The sequence below is a fragment of the Chinchilla lanigera genome, unplaced genomic scaffold (genome assembly GCF_000276665.1).
Source record: "Chinchilla lanigera isolate Chin_1 unplaced genomic scaffold, ChiLan1.0 scaffold00094, whole genome shotgun sequence".
Lineage (NCBI taxonomy): Eukaryota > Metazoa > Chordata > Mammalia > Rodentia > Chinchillidae > Chinchilla > Chinchilla lanigera.
This window is the reverse complement of record NW_004955495.1, coordinates 1,640,230-1,659,074: the sequence shown is the minus strand read 5'-3', so window position 1 is coordinate 1,659,074 and position 18,845 is coordinate 1,640,230. Positions and strand designations below refer to the sequence as shown.

Here is an 18,845-nt window from a genome sequence, read left to right as displayed (position 1 = left end):
GGCGGCTCTGGGCACAGATGGGGACGCGCGGAGACAGACAGGGCCGGTGGAAATAGAAACAGACAGGGACGCAGACGCAGCCCGCCGAAGGGCTCGCTCTGCTGCCGCCGCTCCTCCGAAAGCTTAGGGGAGGGACAGGCTGGCTCCTCCACCTTCGCACCCGCCCAGCCCGGAAGACTCCGGGTGTCTGACCCTGGCCCCTGACAAACTCCCCGGGCTTGGGAGCCCTTGTGAGAACGAAATGTGATCAAGCCTGTTTGAACTCCACCGTGTCTGGAAATCAGTACGTGCTTGATAAAGCCCCTTGGAGCCCGTCAGAGCCCGTCAGCTCGTGTCCTTCCTCGGCTGAGACCCCTCGGTGGATCTCACTGTCGCTTAGAGGAAAAGTCAGTCTTCGGCGCTTGGTCTCCACCGCCCTGCGGAATGCGCCGGTCGCCTCGATGCCCGCAGCTGCCGCCGCCGCGCTGTGCAGCTCCGCACACACCGGGCGTGCCGCGGCCTCAGCGCCTGTGCACCGTTCGTTCCCAGCACGCGGGGCTCCTCTGCCAGATCTGCACAGGTCACGCACACCTCCTGCAGGCTCTGCTTGCGTCTCTCCTCACCTGCCCTGCTCCCCCATCTTTGCGTGTCTGCGCACGTGTGTGTGTGTGTGTGGGGGTACTGGAGATTAAACCCAGGGTCTTCAAACTGAGTATATCCTCAGCCCCTGTATTTTTTAGTTTAATTTTTTGTTTGTTTTGAGACAGGGTCTCACTATGTAACCCAGGCTGGCCTCGAAATCACAGATCCTCCTTCCTCAGGATCCCAAGGGCGGGGATTATAGGCATGGGGCACCGCGTCCTGCCTCAGGTTCCCCTGTAGGTGGGACAAGAGGCACATACCTGCACCCAGCTAGAAACTGTTGCGGGCTACAGTTATCTCACTCTGCTAGAGAATGCTGGAACTACTTCCTTCTAACTGTATTTAATTTCTTTTTCTTGCTTTATTGCAGTAGCTAGGACTTGATTTCATATCAGTTAGAAGTGACTCTTGATGTATGTGAAAGTGTACCCATTCATCATGCCCCCCGCCAGCTCAAAGGATGCGGGAGGGAGGTAGAGAGGGGAAGGGAGAGAAAGAAAGACAACCACCCTGCGTACAGATTGCTAGATTTGCTTGGGCAGAGAATGGGCTGTGTGCTGCATGCCTGCAATTCCAGCTACACAGCCAGGTATAGTGACACACATCTGTAATCCCAGCACTCGGGAGGCTGAGGCAGGAGGATCATTGTGAGTTCAAGGCCAGCCTGGGCTACAAAATGAGCTCAGGGCCAGCCTCAGCAATGAGATCTTATCTAAAAAACAAAATATTTTTTTTTCCTTTTTTCTTTGTTTTTTTTTTTTTTTTTCCTGTACCCGGAATCGAACTCACCACGTTGTGCTTGCCAGGTAGGTGCTGTGCCGCTGAGCTAAATCCCCAGCCCCAACGACAAAATATTTTTTTTAATTTAAAAAAAAAAGTTCGGGCTTTGATATAGCTCAGAGCATAGCGCCTGCCTGGCAAGTGCAAGGTCCTGAGTTCGATTCTCCATACCAAAAAAAAAAAAAAAAGTTCAATGGCAGCCTGGGCAACTTAGCAAGCACCTGTCACAAAATAAAACCAAAACGGACTGGGAATGTAGCTCAGTGGTACAACACTTGCCTAGCATAGACCAAGCCCTGGATTCCATCCCCAGCTCACCAGAAACAACAGCAGCAAAACCAAAAAACCCTGCCCAGGCTCCAGAATTCTGCCCGCAGATCTGCATTCAAAGCCTGCCTGATACTTCCTGGCTGTAAAACCTTGGGCAAATTACCCAGCATGTCTGGGCCTCAGTTTCTTCATCTGCAGGGTGGGGGTAGCATTCTGCAGAGGTGGCTGTGAGCATGAAGGGTGAAGGGAAGCAATGCATACAAAGTTCTGTGTACAGTGCCAGGTTCATAACAGATACCCACGAAGGGGCACCCACCGTCCTGGTAATAACAACATGTTATCATCACTTTTGCCTTTTTTTTTTTTTTTTTTTTTTTTTTTTTTTTTTTTTTTTTTTGGTCTTTTTGAGACAGGATCTCACTATGCAGCTCAGGCTGGCCTTGACCTCACTATGTAGCCCAGGCTGGTCTCGAACTCACAGCAATCCTCCTGCCTCAGCCTCCTGAGTGCTGGGATTACAGGGATGAGCCACCATGCCTGGCTTTTTTGCCATTGTTTTTGGTTCTAGTGTTTTGAGACAGGGGCGCACAGTGTAGTTCAGGCTGGTCTTAAATTCACTATTGAACCCAAGCTGGCCTTAAACTTGCTGTGATCCTCCTCCCTCAGGCTCCTGAGTCCTGGGATTATAGGTGTTCAGCACCATGCTTGCCTTACTTACATTGCTGTCTCATATGGAACTATAGGCAGACCTTCAGGACAACACATGCACCGAGGAGACCTCCCCTCACCCCACCTGCTCCTGCTGTTCCTCATACTTAAAGAATAATCTGAACTCTGGGCCTTTGCATGTGCTCTTCCTGCCATCTGAAAAACAAGTTTTAAATATCTCATTCTCTTCCTACTCTCCTGGTGCTCCTTTTGTTTCATCTATTTGCTTTAAACTTATATTCTAACACGATAAAGATAAATGAGTCCCTTATCAGTTAGGTATTATTATTATTATTATAATTATTATTATTACTATTTGAGACAGGGTCTTGCTATGTAGCCCATGCTGGCCTTGAACTTGTGGCAATCCTCCTGCCTCAGCCTCCTGAGTGCTAGGACTGCAGGCATGTGTCACCATGCCCAGCTGGTTTAGTAATTATTGCCCGTCTTTTTTTTTTTTATTATTATTTTCCGGTACTGGGAATTGAACTCACAACCTTGCACTTGCCAGGCAGGCGCTGCACTGCTGAGCTAAATCCCCAGACCCTTTATTGCCTGTCTTGGTTGTTGTTGTCGTCCGAGGGGTGGGATGGACGCAGGGCCTCCTGCAGCCAGCAGCGCCCACCACTGAGCCACAACCCCTTTGATGAGGTTGGGGTGTTCACCTGTCTCCTTCTCTGCTGGACCCTGGGTGACCTCGGACCGTGCTGGGATATAGTCGATGCTCGACCAGTCGCTCTTAGAAGAGTGAGTTCATGTGATTTATTTATCTTTATTTGGTCTTTGCCCAGGTTCACCCCCTCCCCTGAGAAGGGAACCACTCCCAACCCCATCACCTTCAACCCCCTTCTCAGCTTTATTTTTCTTCTACAGTCTCATCTGTTGCTCCCTTCCCACCCCTAGGTTCACAGGGCCTGGCGGGGTTTACCTGTCTCATTGCCGGCTGTAGCCAGGGCCAGCTATGAACATACAACCCGGACAGGCGCACAGGTCCCCATGCTTTGAAGGTCTGACGTTCTACTGTTGCTTTAGTGTGTTTTTTCTTTTTCTTTCTTTTTTTTTTTCTCTTTTTGAGACAGGGTCTCGCTATGCAGTTCAGGCTGGCCTTGAGCTCACTTTGTAGCCCACGCTGGTCTCGAACTAGTAATGATCCTGCCTCAGCCTCCCGAGTGCTGGGATTACAGGCGTGTGCCACCATGCCCGGCTAGTGTGTTTCTTTCTGAGACAGGCTCTCTGTATACAGTCCAGACCAGCTTCAGACTGCCTTAGCCTTCCAGGTGCTGAGGTTACAGCACCACACACCCAGCGCATTTCTATCAGTTTTTCATCATTTAGAAAAGAAACTTTGACTTTTCACTTATTTGTATTTGCCCTGGGTTTTTTTGGTTTTGCTTTGGTTTGGTTTCTTTCTTTTTTTTTTTTGAGACAAGTTTTCCTTATGTAGTATAGGTTGGCCTTGAACCCACTATGTAGCCCAGGCTGGCCTCAGACTCCTGGTGATCCTCCTGCTTCATCTCCCTGAGTGCTGGGATCACAGGTGTACACCAGCGTGCGTGACTGGCTTGGTCTCGAGACAGGGTCTTGCTATGTAGCCCAGGCTCGCCTTGAACTTGCAGGGATTCCTCCTGCCTCAGCCTCCTGAGTGCTGGGATTACAGGTGTCCATTGCCATGCCCTGCCTGCCCTTTGGTCCCATGAATGCTGTTGAGTCCCAGGTGCTTGGGACAGTGATGGCAGGTGCTCCACAATTAGGAAATGAAGGAGTGCACAGCACAGGGCCCCACAGACCAGGGTAGAGACCCACATCCGCCTCTGTGCAGATGAATGTGCACCTTACCAAAAATCAACCAGGTAGAAACCCAGGCACGGGAGACAGGGCCTCAGGAACTGCGTGCAGGCTCCACCCTAAGCCTGCCTTCTCCTCTGGATAACAGCTGGACTGGGGCAGGGGTTCCGATGACCGAGCACGCTCAGGAAGAGGAAACCCAGCCCAAAGGGAGCCTGGTTCGCTCTGAGCCCTGGAGCATTTACACTCACCCGAGCCCCAGGCCCAGAGCCCAGGCAGCCCGGGGGGATCCCTGTGCGCATGTGCGCACACACCCACGGGGCAGAAGCGCCAATGAGGCTTCCCAGGTGGCCAGAAGGTGGAACGTCCTGTGACTCTGGTGCGTTGCTGAGATCTGATCAGAGCGGCAGGAGTAACCCACGTCAGCGTATGACACTGAGCCCGTATGACTAAAGTACCCAGTTGAGCTCAAACTTTCCATCCTTCTGCCTCAGCCTCCCGAGTGCAAGGATTACAGAGGTGAGCAACCACACCCAGTTTAATCACAAATTTTTTCTTTTTGGGAGTGCTGAGGATTGTCCCAGGGCCCCGAACTTGCTAAGCACGCAGGCCCTTCATTAAAATTTGTTGGTATATTTAATTTGCTTATGTCATTGTTTTTGTTTCTTGCACCAAATATCAGCTCTCTCGGGGGCAGGGAGCTTTGTTTCGGCCCATGCTGTGCCCTCAGCCCCTGGCACACATAGGCACTAGATACATGGTTGAATGTATGTATGTGTATGGGGAAAGGTGGGCACCGGCTGGGCATCGTGAATTCCTGGGTTCCTTTCTCAGTTGTTCATAGCCATGTCTTCAGCTTGCTTGCTTTTTTTTTTGAGACAGGGTCTCACTATGTAGTGCAGGCTGGCCTTGAACTCACTATGTAGCCCAGGGTGGTCGCAAACTCACGCTCTCTTTCTGCCTCAGCCTCTCAAGTACTGGGATTACCACTACAGGCCAGGTTTCATTTTTGCTTGTTTTTTGAGGCAGGGTCCTACTATGTAGCCCAGGCTATGCTGAAACTCATGGAAATCCTACTGCCTCAGCCTCCCAAGTGCTGTGATTATCAGAGCGCACCTCCACACTTGGCCAGCCTTCCCCACTTTCATATGAAAGGTGACACTTGAAGACTCACTGAACTCTTGTGTAAAAGGGGAAGGGACTGGGTTGCTTTATAAGTCTCTTTCCTGATCTCAAATTCTCTGGATCCACTTTGAGTCAAATCCATTCTTTAAGTCCCTGGATATTTACTGAGCACCTACTGTGTCCCCAGCACTGTCCTAGGCCTAATCCTGCCCTCACTGAGCTCAAAGCAAAGGAAGAAGGTAGACAAGAGTCAGACATTTCAGTGCCGTCTCCCACTAGTCTCTCTGCCTGAGGAAGGGATTTTGCTTTTCAGTCTGAAATCACCAGGGCTGTTTTGTTTATCTACTGATTGGCTCTCTCCCCAGCCAGGCGCTGGGACACCCTGCTGGTCTGATTGGTTGCTGCAGCCCTGAGAAGCCTGGACACAGCCTGGCATATGTAGTACCTAGGTGGGGAATGCGCACGAAATAAGCTAAAAACAAACAAATAAGTAAATGAAGTCAAGGTAAGCTCGGCCTCCCCGAATTCTCAATGTGTCATTCATTACTCCCTTAGCAGCTGGGGAAATTGAGGCCCAGGAAGGCAAAGCGGCTTGCGGCTTGGGGGTGGGGGCGCAGCTGAATGGTGTAGGCTGTGGGATGCACCAGAAGCAGCAGGAGTAGACCCCAAAGCGTTTCCAGCCCTCCCTACACCCCCTCCACAGGGACGAGACGCGGCAGGATGAACTGATGCGGGGTCCGGGGATGGGAGGCCGAGGGGTCCTGCAAAGTTACTCCGGGGCTCGACTGGCGACGCAGCACCGGCGGAGATTAGGAAATGCCCGGCGCGGATGGAGGAAGCTTCCGGGGCCCGGACAGGGAGCTCCTGAGACCCTGTTTCGCGGGTGTCAGGCAGCTCCAGTCTCCTAAAGTGAGGAGAAACCCTCGCACTTAATAGGGACGCTCCGCCATCCCAGGTCGCCCCCTCTATCGACCCAAGCCCAAGAGAGTGGCGGAAGCTCGCAAAGAGCAAACGGGGGGGGGCGGTTTTCTGGGGAGCAGGGAAAGCCCCCCACTAGTTGATCCCCTCTCTCCTCGGCGCTGGGCCCCTCCCCACCGCAGCTCCCAGGCCAAAGCTTACCTTGCAGGGGGGGATAGGGAGGGGACGCCCCCCTCTCCTCGGCCGGGGGTGGGGGACAGGGGTGTCCAGACCCTTTGTTTGCTGGTGTGCGTGTGTGTGCGCGCGTGCGTGCGTGTGAATGAATGTGTGTAAGCACGATTGTGAGACCAGCCGCGTGCTGGTCGGGGAACGCGCGTGCCCGGGCTGTGACGGCCACTGAAAGCGCTGGACTCCGGGGCTGGGGGGGAGGGGAAGGGGAGGAAAGGGCCGGGAGGGGACTCCCCCATCCCCGCCCGCCCACTCTCCGGCTTGAATGGAGCGCCAGGGGGAGGGGCGGCCGCGGGAGCGCGCTTTTGTCTGCACGGCCCTTCCCCCGCCCAGGCCGGGGAATCCCTCTCCATCTGGAGCCTTTTACTCTCTCCCCTGCAGACCCCCTCCCCCAGCTCGCAGGAGGCAGGGAAGAGGCGCCCCTCACCCGGGTGGCTGGAACCCCTCCCTCCCTTCTTCCCCCAGCCGAGCCCCATCCTTTAATCTGAGATAATCCGGCCCCAGGCTACAACACGGCTTTTTATCCTTATATCAAAGCGTGGGTTGGGATGTAGAAAAGCGTGCGCACCAGCTCCCCCAAGCTGGGTGGAACCCTTCAAGCCCCGGTCGAGGTTGGGGGCCCCAGAAAAATAGGGAAAGGCTACGAGCAGCTTAGACTGCTGTGACAAGGGAAGCCCCCCTCGGCGCCTCCACGATCCCCGACTCCTGGGCCGGCTCAGGTCGCTGGCTAGACGTCAGCGCCACTCAGCGGCCGCGGAGGGACGGCGTCCGAGGCCGGGTCCGAGGGTCCGAGGGGATTCCAGCGGGGTGCACGCACGCAGGTTCTTGCCCGAGGGTCGCTGGAGAAGGGGGCGGGGGAGGTCTGCGTTCGGAGCCCAGAAAACACCAGTTACTTGGGCAGGGCCACCATCACGGCCACCTTCGAACTCCCTGGAGGGCAGGGTCACACCCCGCCCCTTGTCACCCTTTGACTGGGCAAGTCGCCACAGGTCAGGCAATCCTCCCTAGGTCCGCCTTCGCCAGGGGCAGCGAGCGGAGCCGAGGCCCCGCCTCCTGCAGTGGGTCCTTGCTGATGTCACTGCGGCGTGGCAACAGGACAATCCTCCCCTCAGTCTCGTCAAACGTAGCGAAAGATGACGAGGGCTAGTGGCTAGGGCGACCACTCGTCTGCCCAGAGGAAGCGCCCAAGAGAAACTCCACTTGATGAGAAGGGGTCGCGGCGGGAACTCCCGGAGCTCTGGAACACGTGCTCAGGGCCCTTTAAGGCGGGCCCGGTTGCCAGGGCCGCCGCGGGGGTTACTAAGGATGTGACGTCGCGCGCGCCCGGGCGTGTGCGCCCGAGCGGAAGCGGAAGGGGCGGGGTGCTGCGGGCCGAGTCTCGGTGCTGCTGCCGCCTCCTCTGCCGCCGCTACCGGGGAGGGAGCGGGCTGGGCCGCCGAGGCAAGATGGTGGACTACAGCGTGTGGGACCACATCGAGGTGTCTGACGATGAGGACGAGACGCACCCCAACATTGACACGGCCAGCCTCTTCCGCTGGCGGCACCAGGTAGAGCGTGCGCGCCCAGCCTTCCCCCCTCACGGGACCCCGAATTCTGCAAAGCTCTGACCCCTGGTGCTGCCCAGGGTTCCTGGCCGGACACTTGGGCTTCCTGCCCCACACGCTAGACTTTACAGATCCCTCGATTCAACTCCGGACCCCAGTACTTCTGGGACCCCGCGATCTCCAGGGCCCTCCCTCGGTTCTCTGCGTGGAACTTCCCGTTGGAACCTTAGGGCTTCGTCTTAGTCTGTATTTCCACACTGAGCCTGGGGAGACCCCCAGTTCTATGTGCACCTTTCATTTCCACCCAGAGTCCCGCCTCAGAGTCTCGACCCCGAATTCTGCTAGATGGTCCCCGATCCTATTCAGGTACCTACTTCTGATTTGGGGTCCTCCGTTGAGCTCTCTCCAACCCTTATAGTCAGAACCCTCCGTATTTTTTTTCTTTTAAGACAGTCGCTGTTTAGGCCCGGAGCTCCTGATCCTCCTGTCTCAGGCTTCTGAGTGCTGGGATCCCGGGTGTGCGCTGTGCCCCATCACACCCGGCACGATATAATCAGTCCTCGGCTCTGCTTCCCGAGGTCTTGACCAGAGTCCCATTCAAGATCCAGAGAACCCACTCCTTTTCCAAATTGAACTCAGCGCGACCTGCGGTTCTGTTCCTGGCCTGGGACCCACTTCCTGCAGTGTAGACCATGCCCCATCAGAGTCTGAATTCCTACCTAAGACTTGGGGGTTTGGAGCCAGGTCCCCCTCCGTGTGTCAACCTCCCGCTGTGCCCTGCGGGAGCGTCCGTTTCCAGCCGCTCACCTTAGGTGCCCCTCCTGCCCTCCCTTACACAGGGAAGTCGTGCCCACTTAGCTTCCTGCCCAGCCAGTGCCTTGTCCCTATTCACGAGTGCAGACCCCATCACGCCCGCCCCCCCGCCTTCCTGACTGAACCCCAGCAGTGGAAACCCTCGCCCAAGCGAAGCCCTGGGCCCAAACACGCACCCTGGCACCTTCTCTTCCCATCCTCCTCTGCGGCTCTCCATCAGGGACCTTTTGGCCTTATTACAAATTCACCACCCTCACTGCCCCTTTCTAAAAAAAATCTGCCCACATGGGGATCCCCTCCCCCCATCGAGACTCTGGAATCCCAAGCCTGGTTGGTCTATTTTCTGCCACGCCCCTTCCTGCCCAGTAGAGCCCGAAGGTCTAATGGTCTAACTTCCTGCGCCCCTAAATCAGAGTTCCTGTGCCCACGTACTCGTGCCTGTTACTCAGATTGAGGGAGCCTTCTCAGAGCCTTCTAGTGAAGAACCGGTCACCCCACCCTCCCATGGGAATCCGAAGTTACTCATCTGGAATCTTCTAGAAGGCCTTTCCCCATCCTTCAGGGGGGTGTGCCATTAGCCCCTACCTGTGGCCCTCTGTCCCACCTCCAAACCCATTCCTGAAATTCCTCCCCCTTTGTTAGAACCTGCTGGGTAAGCCACGGGAGTGTGGGAAGAAAGTTCTAGCACTTCTATTTCTTGCTGTGTCTAGTGTTTTATTATGAAATGTTTAAGACCTCCGCAAAGCTCTGAAGACTATTCTAGGGAACACCTACTTGTGTCACACAGAGAGGTTAATCTTACTACCTTGTGGAGAGCAGTTTGGGGCTCAGGTGGGAGGCCCCCCCTTCTCCTGGCACAGAGCCATTTCCGGTCCTGCTGCTGTGGACACGGGAGGAAGGAGGGGAGGCAGAGGGCTCTGTGCCAGCCCTGCCCCTTCCTGCTTCAGGCCCATGGTGCTGAGAGGAGGAGGGTCCTGCGGCCCCGGCCCTGTGAGACCCTTGGAAGGCTGCAGTGAGGGGTGGGGGTGTAGCTCCGAGTGAATACTTGCCTGGCAGGCATGAGTCCCCGGGTTCCAAAATAAAGGCTGCAGTGAGCCAGGCATAGTGGAGCACCTGTTATCCCGGCAGTCATGAGGCCAAGGCAGGAAATTGCTCTGCGTTTGAGGCCAGGCTGCACTGCATAGTGAGACCCTGTCTCAGATTTTAAAGCAGGAGGAAATGACCCCAGCTCTGAAAAGAGTTTAGGGCAGGACCTAGGAGGCAGTTAGTGGTCTGGAGATGGAGCAGGAATTAGGTAAAAGTCAGTAATCAGGGTCTTGGTTCCCAGCACAGGTCTGACCACCTGCTGGGTTCAAATTCCGGCTCCTTGTGTATCATTGCTGCGCTGTGTGATGTCCAGCAAGGCGTTTGACCTCTCTGTGCCTTGGCTTCCCCAGCTGAGAATGTGAATAGGATTCATTCCCCCCTCCCCCTGCCTGCATAGGGTTGCAGTCAGGGTTTCTTGTTCGTTTAATGCTGGGAGTGCTTTTGGGGTGACAGCGGCTGTTACCATTATTTAGGTAATGGTTGTTTATGTTTAAAAAAAAAAAAAAATCCAGCCTGTAATCCCACCACTGAGGGAAGCCGGGCCAGGAAGGAGACAGTTGCCATCAGTGGTTTCTTCGGGGTCCTTGCAAGGAGCTGCAGTTTCCCCATGTGTGAGGCAGGAGAACAGTGCCGCCTGCGGAGCCTTCTCACTCTCATAGCTTCTGCCTGCTCCAGCCCCTCTCACATAGTAGGTGTAAAAGCCCAGGCTGGGCAGGCTGCCCCCTCCTCCACTCCAGCAGGCCCTTTTTAGCCCTGGAGTCCCTGGCGACCACTCAGAGGACACTGGGGAGGGCAGCGGCAGCCCCAGAAGCCAGCTGGGTGTCAGGTTTCTGCTGCTGCCCGGGGTCAGCCCAATGCCAACCCCAATGACTCTCGAGGCTGAGGCAGGAGGATCAAAAATTCAAGGCAGAGCATCCCAGAGGCCCCAGGGTGGCACAGACCTGGGTGTCACCCGCCCTATGCCCGGCTGTGTGCTTCCTGGGCACGCTGCCTCCGAGCGGGCACAGAATTGAGTCGTAGGGCCGTTGTGGTGGCAGTGACAAGGACGGGTGACCCAGCACTGTGTAGGACACATTCTTGGTGCGGTCACACACGGAGTGCTCCCAGCAGCCCTGGGAGGCCCCATTACACAGAGCGGAAAATCAAGGCCCAGAGGCTTCAGCGACCAACCAGGTGACCTGGAAGTGGCAGGGCGGGGTGGGGTGGGGGCGTCACAGATGGGTGACAGGGCTCTCAATCACCAGCCGTTTCCTCCCGGCCAGAGACTGATGGAAGCGCTTGAGGTTCCTTTCTTTAAGCCTCAGAACAGTTCGAGAGACGGATTGTCCCCTGGCATAGATGGCAACGGCGACAGCTGGCACAGGAGTGGTGCTGCCCGGGGGTCCAGCACAGCCTGAGTTTTGCGCGTTGTTAGTCTCCTCTGCCTCAGCCCCTGCAGACAGCGCCCAGCTCACCAGGGTCCCAGTCTGGTCTTTTCCCTTGGGATCCTGGGAGTTGAGCCCAGGGAGCGCTGAGCCCCATTCTGATTTTGAGACAGGGTCTAGCTAAGTCACTGAGTCACCTAGGCTGGGCTCACACTTGTGACCCTACTGCCTGGGCCTCCCGGAGTGTTGGGATTGCAGGCCTGCACCACTGTGCCCGGCCCTGCGGTTCCTTTTGAGGGGGGATGGAGCTGGCCGTGGGATAGCAGGCAGAGGTGGCCTCAGGTATCTGTGAGGGCTTCAGTCAAAGGCAGCAAGTAGAACTGGGGACAGATGGCCCCTGCCCAGCATCTCCCTACCTGCCCCACGTTTCCTGAGCCCCGACCAAGCCAGGCCTGGAGGTGCACCAGCAGGCACGTCCCCGTCTTCATGGAGCTGATATCGTTGGAGGGGAACAGTGCTGAAAACGTAACAGATAAATACCCCAAGATGTTACTAGGCAGCCAGTAATGAGAAAGACACAGCAGGGCAAGAGTGGAAGTTGAGGCCAGGCATGATTGCAGACACCCGTAATCCCAGCACTTTGGGAGGCTGAGGCAGGAGGATCCCGAGTTCAAGTCAGCCTGGGTGGGCAAGAGCGATTCTGTGAGACCCTGGGTTTAATCCCTAGTACTGGGCAGATGTGCAGGGCCTCGTGCGTCACAGTGAGGACCCAGGCTTTGCTCTGTCTCAGTGAGGTGGACGCCGCAGAGGGAGTGGAGCAGAGGCAGGACCTGTGCCACCCAGGGTACGCCCGGGGCCCACGGGCGAGGGAGGAAGCCGGGAGACCGTGGCGGAGTTGCGTGCGTGACGCTGCCCCGGCCCCGCCGCAGGCCCGAGTGGAGCGCATGGAGCAGTTCCAGAAGGAGAAGGAGGAGCTGGACAGGGGCTGCCGCGAATGCAAGCGCAAGGTGGCCGAGTGCCAGCGCAAGCTGAAGGAGCTGGAGGTGGCCGAGGGTGGCCAGGCGGAGCGGGAACGGCTGCAGGCCGAGGCGCAGCAGCTGCGAAAGGAGGAGCGGAGCTGGGAGCAGAAGCTGGAGGAGATGCGCAAGAAGGAGAAGAGCATGCCCTGGAACGTGGACACGCTCAGCAAGGACGGGTTCAGCAAGGTGCGTGCTGGCCCATGCGGGACCGCGGGCGCACCCGCTGGAGAGGGCGCTGGAGGCCAGCGCGCGTGCGCGGCCAGGGCGCATGTGCAGCCAGCGCTGCGGGGTGGGGGCTGGGTCGCTCAGTGGTGTAGCGCTGTGCTGGCTTCTGGGTTCCTTCCCACGTACCGCAGGACAATAAAAATAGCTGGGCATGGTGGTGCATGCCTGTAATCCCAGCACTGTGAGAGGCTGAGGCAGGAGTATCACAAGTTTGCACTTGATCTTAGCCAAAAGGCCGAGAAGCGGTAGAGTATCACAAGTTTGAACCCAGTTTGAGCATCTTAGTAACTTTGCAAGACCTTGTTTCCACCCCCCCACACCCGGTACCGGGAATCGAACTCATGACCTCGCGCTTGCCAGGCAGGCGCTGTGCCGCTGAGCTAAATCCCCAAGCTTTTTTTTTTTTTTTTTTTTTTTTTTAAAGAAAGGAAAGGTTTATTTAGCTCATAGTTTGTGGACGTTTCAGTCCATATTTGGCTGGCTCCAAGGCAGAGTGGCACATGGCACAGGGCAACGGTTCAGGGCAGCAGAAAACAGCAAAAGCAACAAGAGCCAAAAGGGAAGAAAAGCGGCAGAGAGCAAGCCTCTTTCCCTCCCCTACACACTCAAGACCTTGTCTGAAAAGATAGAGAAAGGGCCTTTCAGTGCGCAGGCCCCGGTTCCAGCCCCGTGCTGCCAGGTGAAACATGAAAAGCCAGAGCCAAAAAAAAAAAAAAAGAAAAGAAAAGCCAGAGCTGTGTGGGGCGGGCGGCAGGGGGACGGTGTAGTTAGGGGCTGACAGATGGTGCACCCCATCCGTCCCGTTCCCTCTGATCTGCCCGAAGGCCCACGCTTCCACCACCTTGGAGCTCCTGGCGCCGGCACCGAGGCCACCTCCACCGTGGATGGGATGGGCGAGGCGGCCACGGCCCCCACGTGGCCCCGGGCACCCTGAGGCCTTGCCCCAGCCCACTCCCCCTGTCGCCCTCTCGCAGAGCATGGTCAATACCAAGCCTGAGAAGGCGGAGGAGGAGTCGGAGGAGGTTAGGGAGCAAAAACACAAAACCTTCGTGGAGAAGTACGAGAAGCAGATCAAGCACTTCGGTGAGTGGCACCGGGGCGCCAAGGCCAGGTAGGGGCGGCCGGCTGCGGCGCGGCCAGCACCTCCCCAACCCCTTCCCGCAGGCATGCTCCGCCGCTGGGACGACAGCCAGAAGTACCTGTCCGACAACGTGCACCTGGTGTGCGAGGAGACCGCCAACTACCTGGTGATCTGGTGCATCGACCTAGAGGTGGAGGAGGTGAGCGGGCCGGGCCGGGCTGGGCCGGGCTGGGCTGGGCCGGCGGCGTGGGTGCCTCCTGACGGCCACTCAGCGACGCTGCACGCTGTCCCCGGCAGAAGTGCGCGCTCATGGAGCAGGTGGCCCACCAGACCATCGTCATGCAGTTCATCCTGGAGCTGGCCAAGAGCCTGAAGGTGGACCCCCGCGCCTGCTTCCGGCAGTTCTTCACGAAGATCAAGGTGGGGCCTGGGGCTGCGTGGCCAGGTCTCCCGCAGACTCGAGACAGCTCAGGTGTGGGTGGAGGGCAGGCACGGTTTGAGCTGGGAGCCCAGAAGCCTCCGTGTGGGGTGCGGGGCTGAGTTAATGGGGCTTTTGAGCTGGGCACAGGGAGAGACCGAGCTCCCCTTCCCAAAACCGAGGAGGCTGGGGGGGCCGTCAGCCCGAGGTCGCAGGGCTGCGTTTGAGGCCGTGGGGGACGCAGTGGCCCGGTCTGGGGAGAGCGGGCACAGGCAGTGGTGCTCAGCCGGTAGACCGGAACGTCTCAGACGGGAGGGACGAGGGTGCCTGTGGAGCCCGTGGGGTACCCGTGCAGACTGGGCCCCGTCCTGTGTGCGCCCCGCTCCCTGCAGACGGCTGACCGCCAGTACATGGAGGGCTTCAACGACGAGCTGGAGGCCTTCAAGGAGCGCGTGCGCGGCCGGGCCAAGCTGCGCATCGAGAAGGCCATGAAGGAGTACGAGGAGGAGGAGCGCAAGAAGCGGCTGGGCCCTGGTGGCCTGGACCCCGTCGAGGTTTACGAGTCCCTTCCCGAGGTGCGGCCCCAGCCCCGGCCCCGGCCCGGGCGGGGGGTGACAGGCAGGCAGTGAGCAGCCCGGGTTCCAGGCACAGGCCTGACCCTGCCCCCTGCCCCCCAGGAGCTGCAGAAGTGCTTCGATGTGAAGGACGTGCAGATGCTGCAGGATGCCATCAGCAAGATGGACCCCACCGTGAGTACAGCCACGACCCCGGCCAGTCCTGTGGGGGCTGGGACGGCCCTGTGGGCAGCGGCAGTGGTCTTTGTTGGGGGGGGTACTGAGAATGTAACCCAGGCCCTTTCCACTTTTTAAACAAGGTTCACTGAGTCACTGAGTTGTCCAACCCAGCCTTGAACTCCTGTCCCTCCGTCAGCCTCCCCAAATGCTGGGATTACAGGCGTGTGCCACACGCCAGGGTACAGTTGAGACTTAATAGGCTTTGAGGCAGGAGTGGCACACACCTGTAATCCCAGCACTCTGGTCTTCTTGAGACAGGGTCTCGCTATGCAGTTCAGGCTGGCCTTGAGCTCACTTTGTAGCCCGGGTGGTACTGAACTCTCAACCATCCTCCTGCCTCAGCCTCCCAAGTGCTGGGATTACAGGCATGTGCCACCACGCCTGGCTTAATCCCAGCACTCTGGAGGATCACTGAGTTCAAGACCAGCCTAACTACACAGCCAGAAACACCCCCCCAAAAAAAGCAAAACAAACAAAAAATCCAAAAGAAATGACTTTGATTTAACCCCATTCTTGCTGCGTGGCTTTTCATTTGGCCACACTGGTTTCCTCATCGGTGAGGTGGGCCTTGAAGCAGGCATAGGCAGGTGGTCCTTCCTGCGTGGTGGCCAAAGGCTTTTAGAAGCTTCCATGGGATAAACAGCATCTAGCCCAGGGTCTACAATCTCCAGCTGGAAGGCTGCCCTCCTGTGTTTATAAATAAAGCTTTATTGGGATGCAGCAGTGCTTGTTACATCATTTCCAGCCGAATTTGCAGCACCACCACGGATTGAAGGAGTAGTGAGCTGAATCACTGTGACAGCAGTCACGGCACGGCTTGCAGAGCCAAAACAGCAACTCCACACAGTGAGGGTGGCTGGGGATGTAGCCAGCGACAGGCTTCCCTGTCCTGTGAGGCTCTGGGTGTGATGGCACATGCCTGTAATCCTAGCACTCTGGAGGCTGAGGCATGGGGGTTTCAAGTTCAAGGCTGGCCTGGTGTACATAGCCAGACTCTGCCTCAATGGAAAGTTTTGACCCTGGTGCTGGGGTTTAAGTTGTGCTTAGCACAGACAAGGCTCTGGCTGCGTTTCCGGAGCCGTCCTGTAAATGCCCTGGCAGTACCCCTGAGCTGGGCCCTGGAGTATGGCACCGGGTGGCCAGTAGGACGTGTCCTCCACTGTGGACACTTCTCCCGGCCACCTCTGGGGGGTGGACAGCGAGCAGGGGACAGCCAGGCCACCTGGCAGTGGCCTCCCTGCCTCACCGCCCACCCTTGTCCCCACAGGACGCGAAGTACCACATGCAGCGGTGCATCGACTCGGGGCTCTGGGTCCCCAACTCCAAGGCCAGTGAGCCCAAGGAGGGGGAGGAGGCGGGTCCTGGGGACCCCTTGTTGGACGCCAGCCCCAAGCCAGGTGACGAGAAGGACAGCAGTGCCTGACCAGCCCGGCCTCTGCCCACCGGCCTGCAGATCTCTGTGCGTCCCTGTCCAGAAACAAAATAGACACCGTCTCCCCAGCCTGGCTTCCTCCACTTCGCTGCTGTCCCCAGCCAGGCGCCCGCCCCGCCCCGCCCTCCGCTGCCCCTGCTCCCGCGCGCCTCCCGTCTCTGCTTCAAGTCGAGTCGAGGGGTTCACTGCCTGCAGCCCCCATCAGCATTATGCCAAAGGCCCAGGGGTCCAGGGAGGGGTAGAGGTGGCCAGGCCTGTCCCCTGGGAGGGAGAGGGTCCCCAGCTGGGAACTGGTCACCTGGGATCGCTGGGTCACCAGTCATCACTGTCCTCTGCTGCCCAGGCTTCTGTTTGGGAAACAGCCACGATCCTCTAATAAAAGATTTCTGATGCTGTCTCGGGGGCCAGCTGTTCTCAGGGGCCACAGGGGGAGTCAGTGGCGTGTTGGGGACAGGGGCAGCCCAGGCTTTGCCTCCCACCTGTTCCTGGAGATGCCCATCCATCCAAAAAACTCTGGATCCTCCCCGGCATGGTGGTGCAACCCAGCATCCCAGCACTGGGAGGCTGAGGCAGGAAGATTGCAAGTTTGAGTCCAGCCTGGGCAATTTAGCAAGACACAGTCTCAAAGAGTTAAAAAGGGGCCAGGGGTGTAGCTCAGTACCTGGTGCTGTACTACCAAACGTGCCCTACATTCGTTCTTCGGGGCCCCGCCAGCACCTCTGGTCCTAAAAATCACCCTAACCTGGGAAACCTGAAGTTGCTTGTGAACAGCTGAGGCACGAGGGTGTCCTCTGCTTAGAGACTTCCCAGGGTGAGCCCGGTGCCGTGACAGCCTTGTAATCCACTCGAGGCTGAGACAGGAGATCCCAAATTCAAGGCCAATTTGGACAATTTAGCCAGATACTATCTCAAAAATAAAACGATCTGGAGATGGTGGCACACTCCTGTAAAGCCAGCACTCAGGAGGCTGAGGCTTGGGCCGAGGATGTAGTTCAGTGGCATAAGCACCTGCCTGGCAAGTGCAAGGTGCTGAGTTTGATTCCCGGAACCCTAAAAAAAAAAAGGCTGAAGCTGGAGGCTCCTGAGTTTGAGACCAGCCTGGGCTATACCACGTGACCGGCTCAAAAAAAAAAAACCAACTAGGGGGTGTGGCTGTGTTGCCACACGCCCGCCCAGGGTGGCGAGAAGGTTCTGGGTTCCAGCTCCAGCACTGCAAGTCAATTAACAGACCAGCCCACGACGCCAGGTACCCACAGCGCAGCGCGGCTTCCGTCCGCCCCCGCCCGGGGACACCCCCACCCCTCAGCACAGCTCGGTGCGGGTCCCCTTCGTGTCTCTCCACGCAGCCTGCCTCACCTGGCCCGTCCGTTGTCACCTCTCCTGTTCTGTAGGTGCCACCAGGGCACAGACGCCGTCCTTTGTTCCTCCCGTGTCCTCCACCGGGAAGGCCCTCGGCACACAGCAGGTTGGCAAGAAACATTTTCCATAGCAACGGTGGAGGCGGAGGCCGCCACAATGCTTTGCGGCCGCGCCGCCACCAGGGGGCATCAGCGAGCTGCCAACCGGGTGAAGCCCTCTGCTTTCCGTAGCAGGGACCACGAGTGGAGGGACTGTTTGTTTTCTTTTGGTTTATTTTGAGCCATCTTCCCCTGGGCATCCACGTGCCTCCTCTTCAGCCCCTTCAGGCCACAAAGGTGGTCTTATCTGGGCATCTCGGCACATTCCTATAATCTTAGTTTCTCGGGAGGCTGAGGCAGGAGGATTCTAAATTGTAAGACTGCTTGGGCCAGTGACCGAGTCTCTGTTTCAAAACTAAACGGGTTGGGAGCGATAGAGAACCGTGGGTTTAATCCCCTGTCTGAACAAGAAAAAAGGTGTGGGTTTTTTTTTGTTTTTTTTGTTTGTTTGTTTGTTTGTTTGTTTTTGAGACAGGGTGTCACTGCGTAGTTCAGGCTGCCTTTGGGTTCACTGCTCTCACATGCAGTGAAAGAAAAGAATTTCTTAGCTGTGCGTGGTGAACACCTGTAATCCTAGCACTTGGCAGGCTGAGGCAAGGAAGATCTCTGTGAGTTCGAGGCCAGCCTGGGCTACACAGTGAGACCCTGTCTCAAAACAAACAGGGCCGGGGATGTAGCTCAGCAGTACAGCGCCTCCCTGGCAAGCTCGCCCTGAGTTCAATTCCCAGTACCCAAAACATTCTACAAAATAGATCTATGTGTAGTGGAAGGAAACTATAGCCAAGAAGTGTTAAATTAACAAAATTGTGCTGCTTCTAACCCTTGGGTCCATTCTAAGCTGTTCCTTTTTCGTTTCTTGTGGTACTGGGAATTAAACACATAGCTTTCACCACGACCTACATCTCATCCATCTCAGCCTGCTCCTCTTTCTTTTCTTTCTCTCTCTCTCTCTCTCTCTCTCTCTCTCTCTCTCTCTCTCTCTCTCTGTCTCTCTCTCTGTCTCTCTCTCTCTCTCTCTCTCTTTGGAGACAGGTCTCCCTCCAAAAGGAAGTGAAATTACCCAGCCTGGATTCAGACTTGCAGTTCTCTTGCCTCAGGCTCCTAGATCGCTGGGATCCCAGGCCGTGCACCACCTTACCTGGCCTCTGGTTTCTGTTTCCTTTTCTATCTTTTTTTT

At 57.0% G+C, this 18,845-nt stretch overlaps 2 protein-coding genes and 1 long non-coding RNA gene across 4 annotated transcripts; 1 reads left to right on the top strand and 2 right to left on the bottom strand.

Moving 5' to 3' along the window:
* Positions 1-5,808: 5,808 nt before the first annotated feature.
* Positions 5,809-7,502, bottom strand: LOC106146784 (vegetative cell wall protein gp1-like). The gene is made up of 2 exons (XM_013505168.1): positions 6,409-7,502; positions 5,809-6,193 (listed from the first exon to the last, which is right to left on the bottom strand). The coding sequence occupies exons 1-2, from the start codon at positions 6,909-6,911 to the stop codon at positions 5,833-5,835; spliced, it is 864 nt and encodes a 287-aa protein (XP_013360622.1). The 5' UTR covers positions 6,912-7,502; the 3' UTR covers positions 5,809-5,832.
* A 284-nt stretch (positions 7,503-7,786) lies between these two features.
* Positions 7,787-16,608, top strand: Cdc37 (cell division cycle 37). 2 transcript variants are annotated; one of them, XM_005405600.2, is made up of 9 exons: positions 7,935-7,982; positions 12,033-12,086; positions 12,172-12,447; positions 13,461-13,569; positions 13,651-13,766; positions 13,865-13,987; positions 14,378-14,560; positions 14,663-14,734; positions 16,047-16,608. In XM_005405600.2, the coding sequence occupies exons 3-9, from the start codon at positions 12,187-12,189 to the stop codon at positions 16,200-16,202; spliced, it is 1,020 nt and encodes a 339-aa protein (XP_005405657.1). In that variant the 5' UTR covers positions 7,935-7,982; positions 12,033-12,086; positions 12,172-12,186; the 3' UTR covers positions 16,203-16,608. The 2 variants fall into 2 exon arrangements, with proteins under 2 accessions (XP_013360621.1, XP_005405657.1); XM_013505167.1 differs by lacking the exon at positions 12,033-12,086 and having other exon boundaries at positions 7,787-7,982.
* LOC106146786 lies at positions 10,284-17,676 on the bottom strand. The gene is made up of 2 exons (XR_001231349.1): positions 17,568-17,676; positions 10,284-11,759 (listed from the first exon to the last, which is right to left on the bottom strand). It is a non-coding gene; the product is annotated as an uncharacterized LOC106146786 (long non-coding RNA).
* Positions 17,677-18,845: the final 1,169 nt, after the last annotated feature.

Coding starts and splice junctions, on each gene's coding strand:
- Cdc37 (XM_013505167.1), top strand. CDS start 7,881: ATGGTGGACTACAGCGTGTGGGACCACATCGAGGTGTCTGACGATGAG. Junction 7,983..12,171: donor TCTTCCGCTGGCGGCACCAG/GTAGAGCGTGCG, acceptor GCCCCGCCGCAG/GCCCGAGTGGAGCGCATGGA. Junction 12,448..13,460: donor GCAAGGACGGGTTCAGCAAG/GTGCGTGCTGGC, acceptor GCCCTCTCGCAG/AGCATGGTCAATACCAAGCC.
- LOC106146784 (XM_013505168.1), bottom strand. CDS start 6,911: ATGGGGCTCGGCTGGGGGAAGAAGGGAGGGAGGGGTTCCAGCCACCCG. Junction 6,194..6,408: donor TCCCTATCCCCCCCTGCAAG/GTAAGCTTTGGC, acceptor TCCTCACTTTAG/GAGACTGGAGCTGCCTGACA.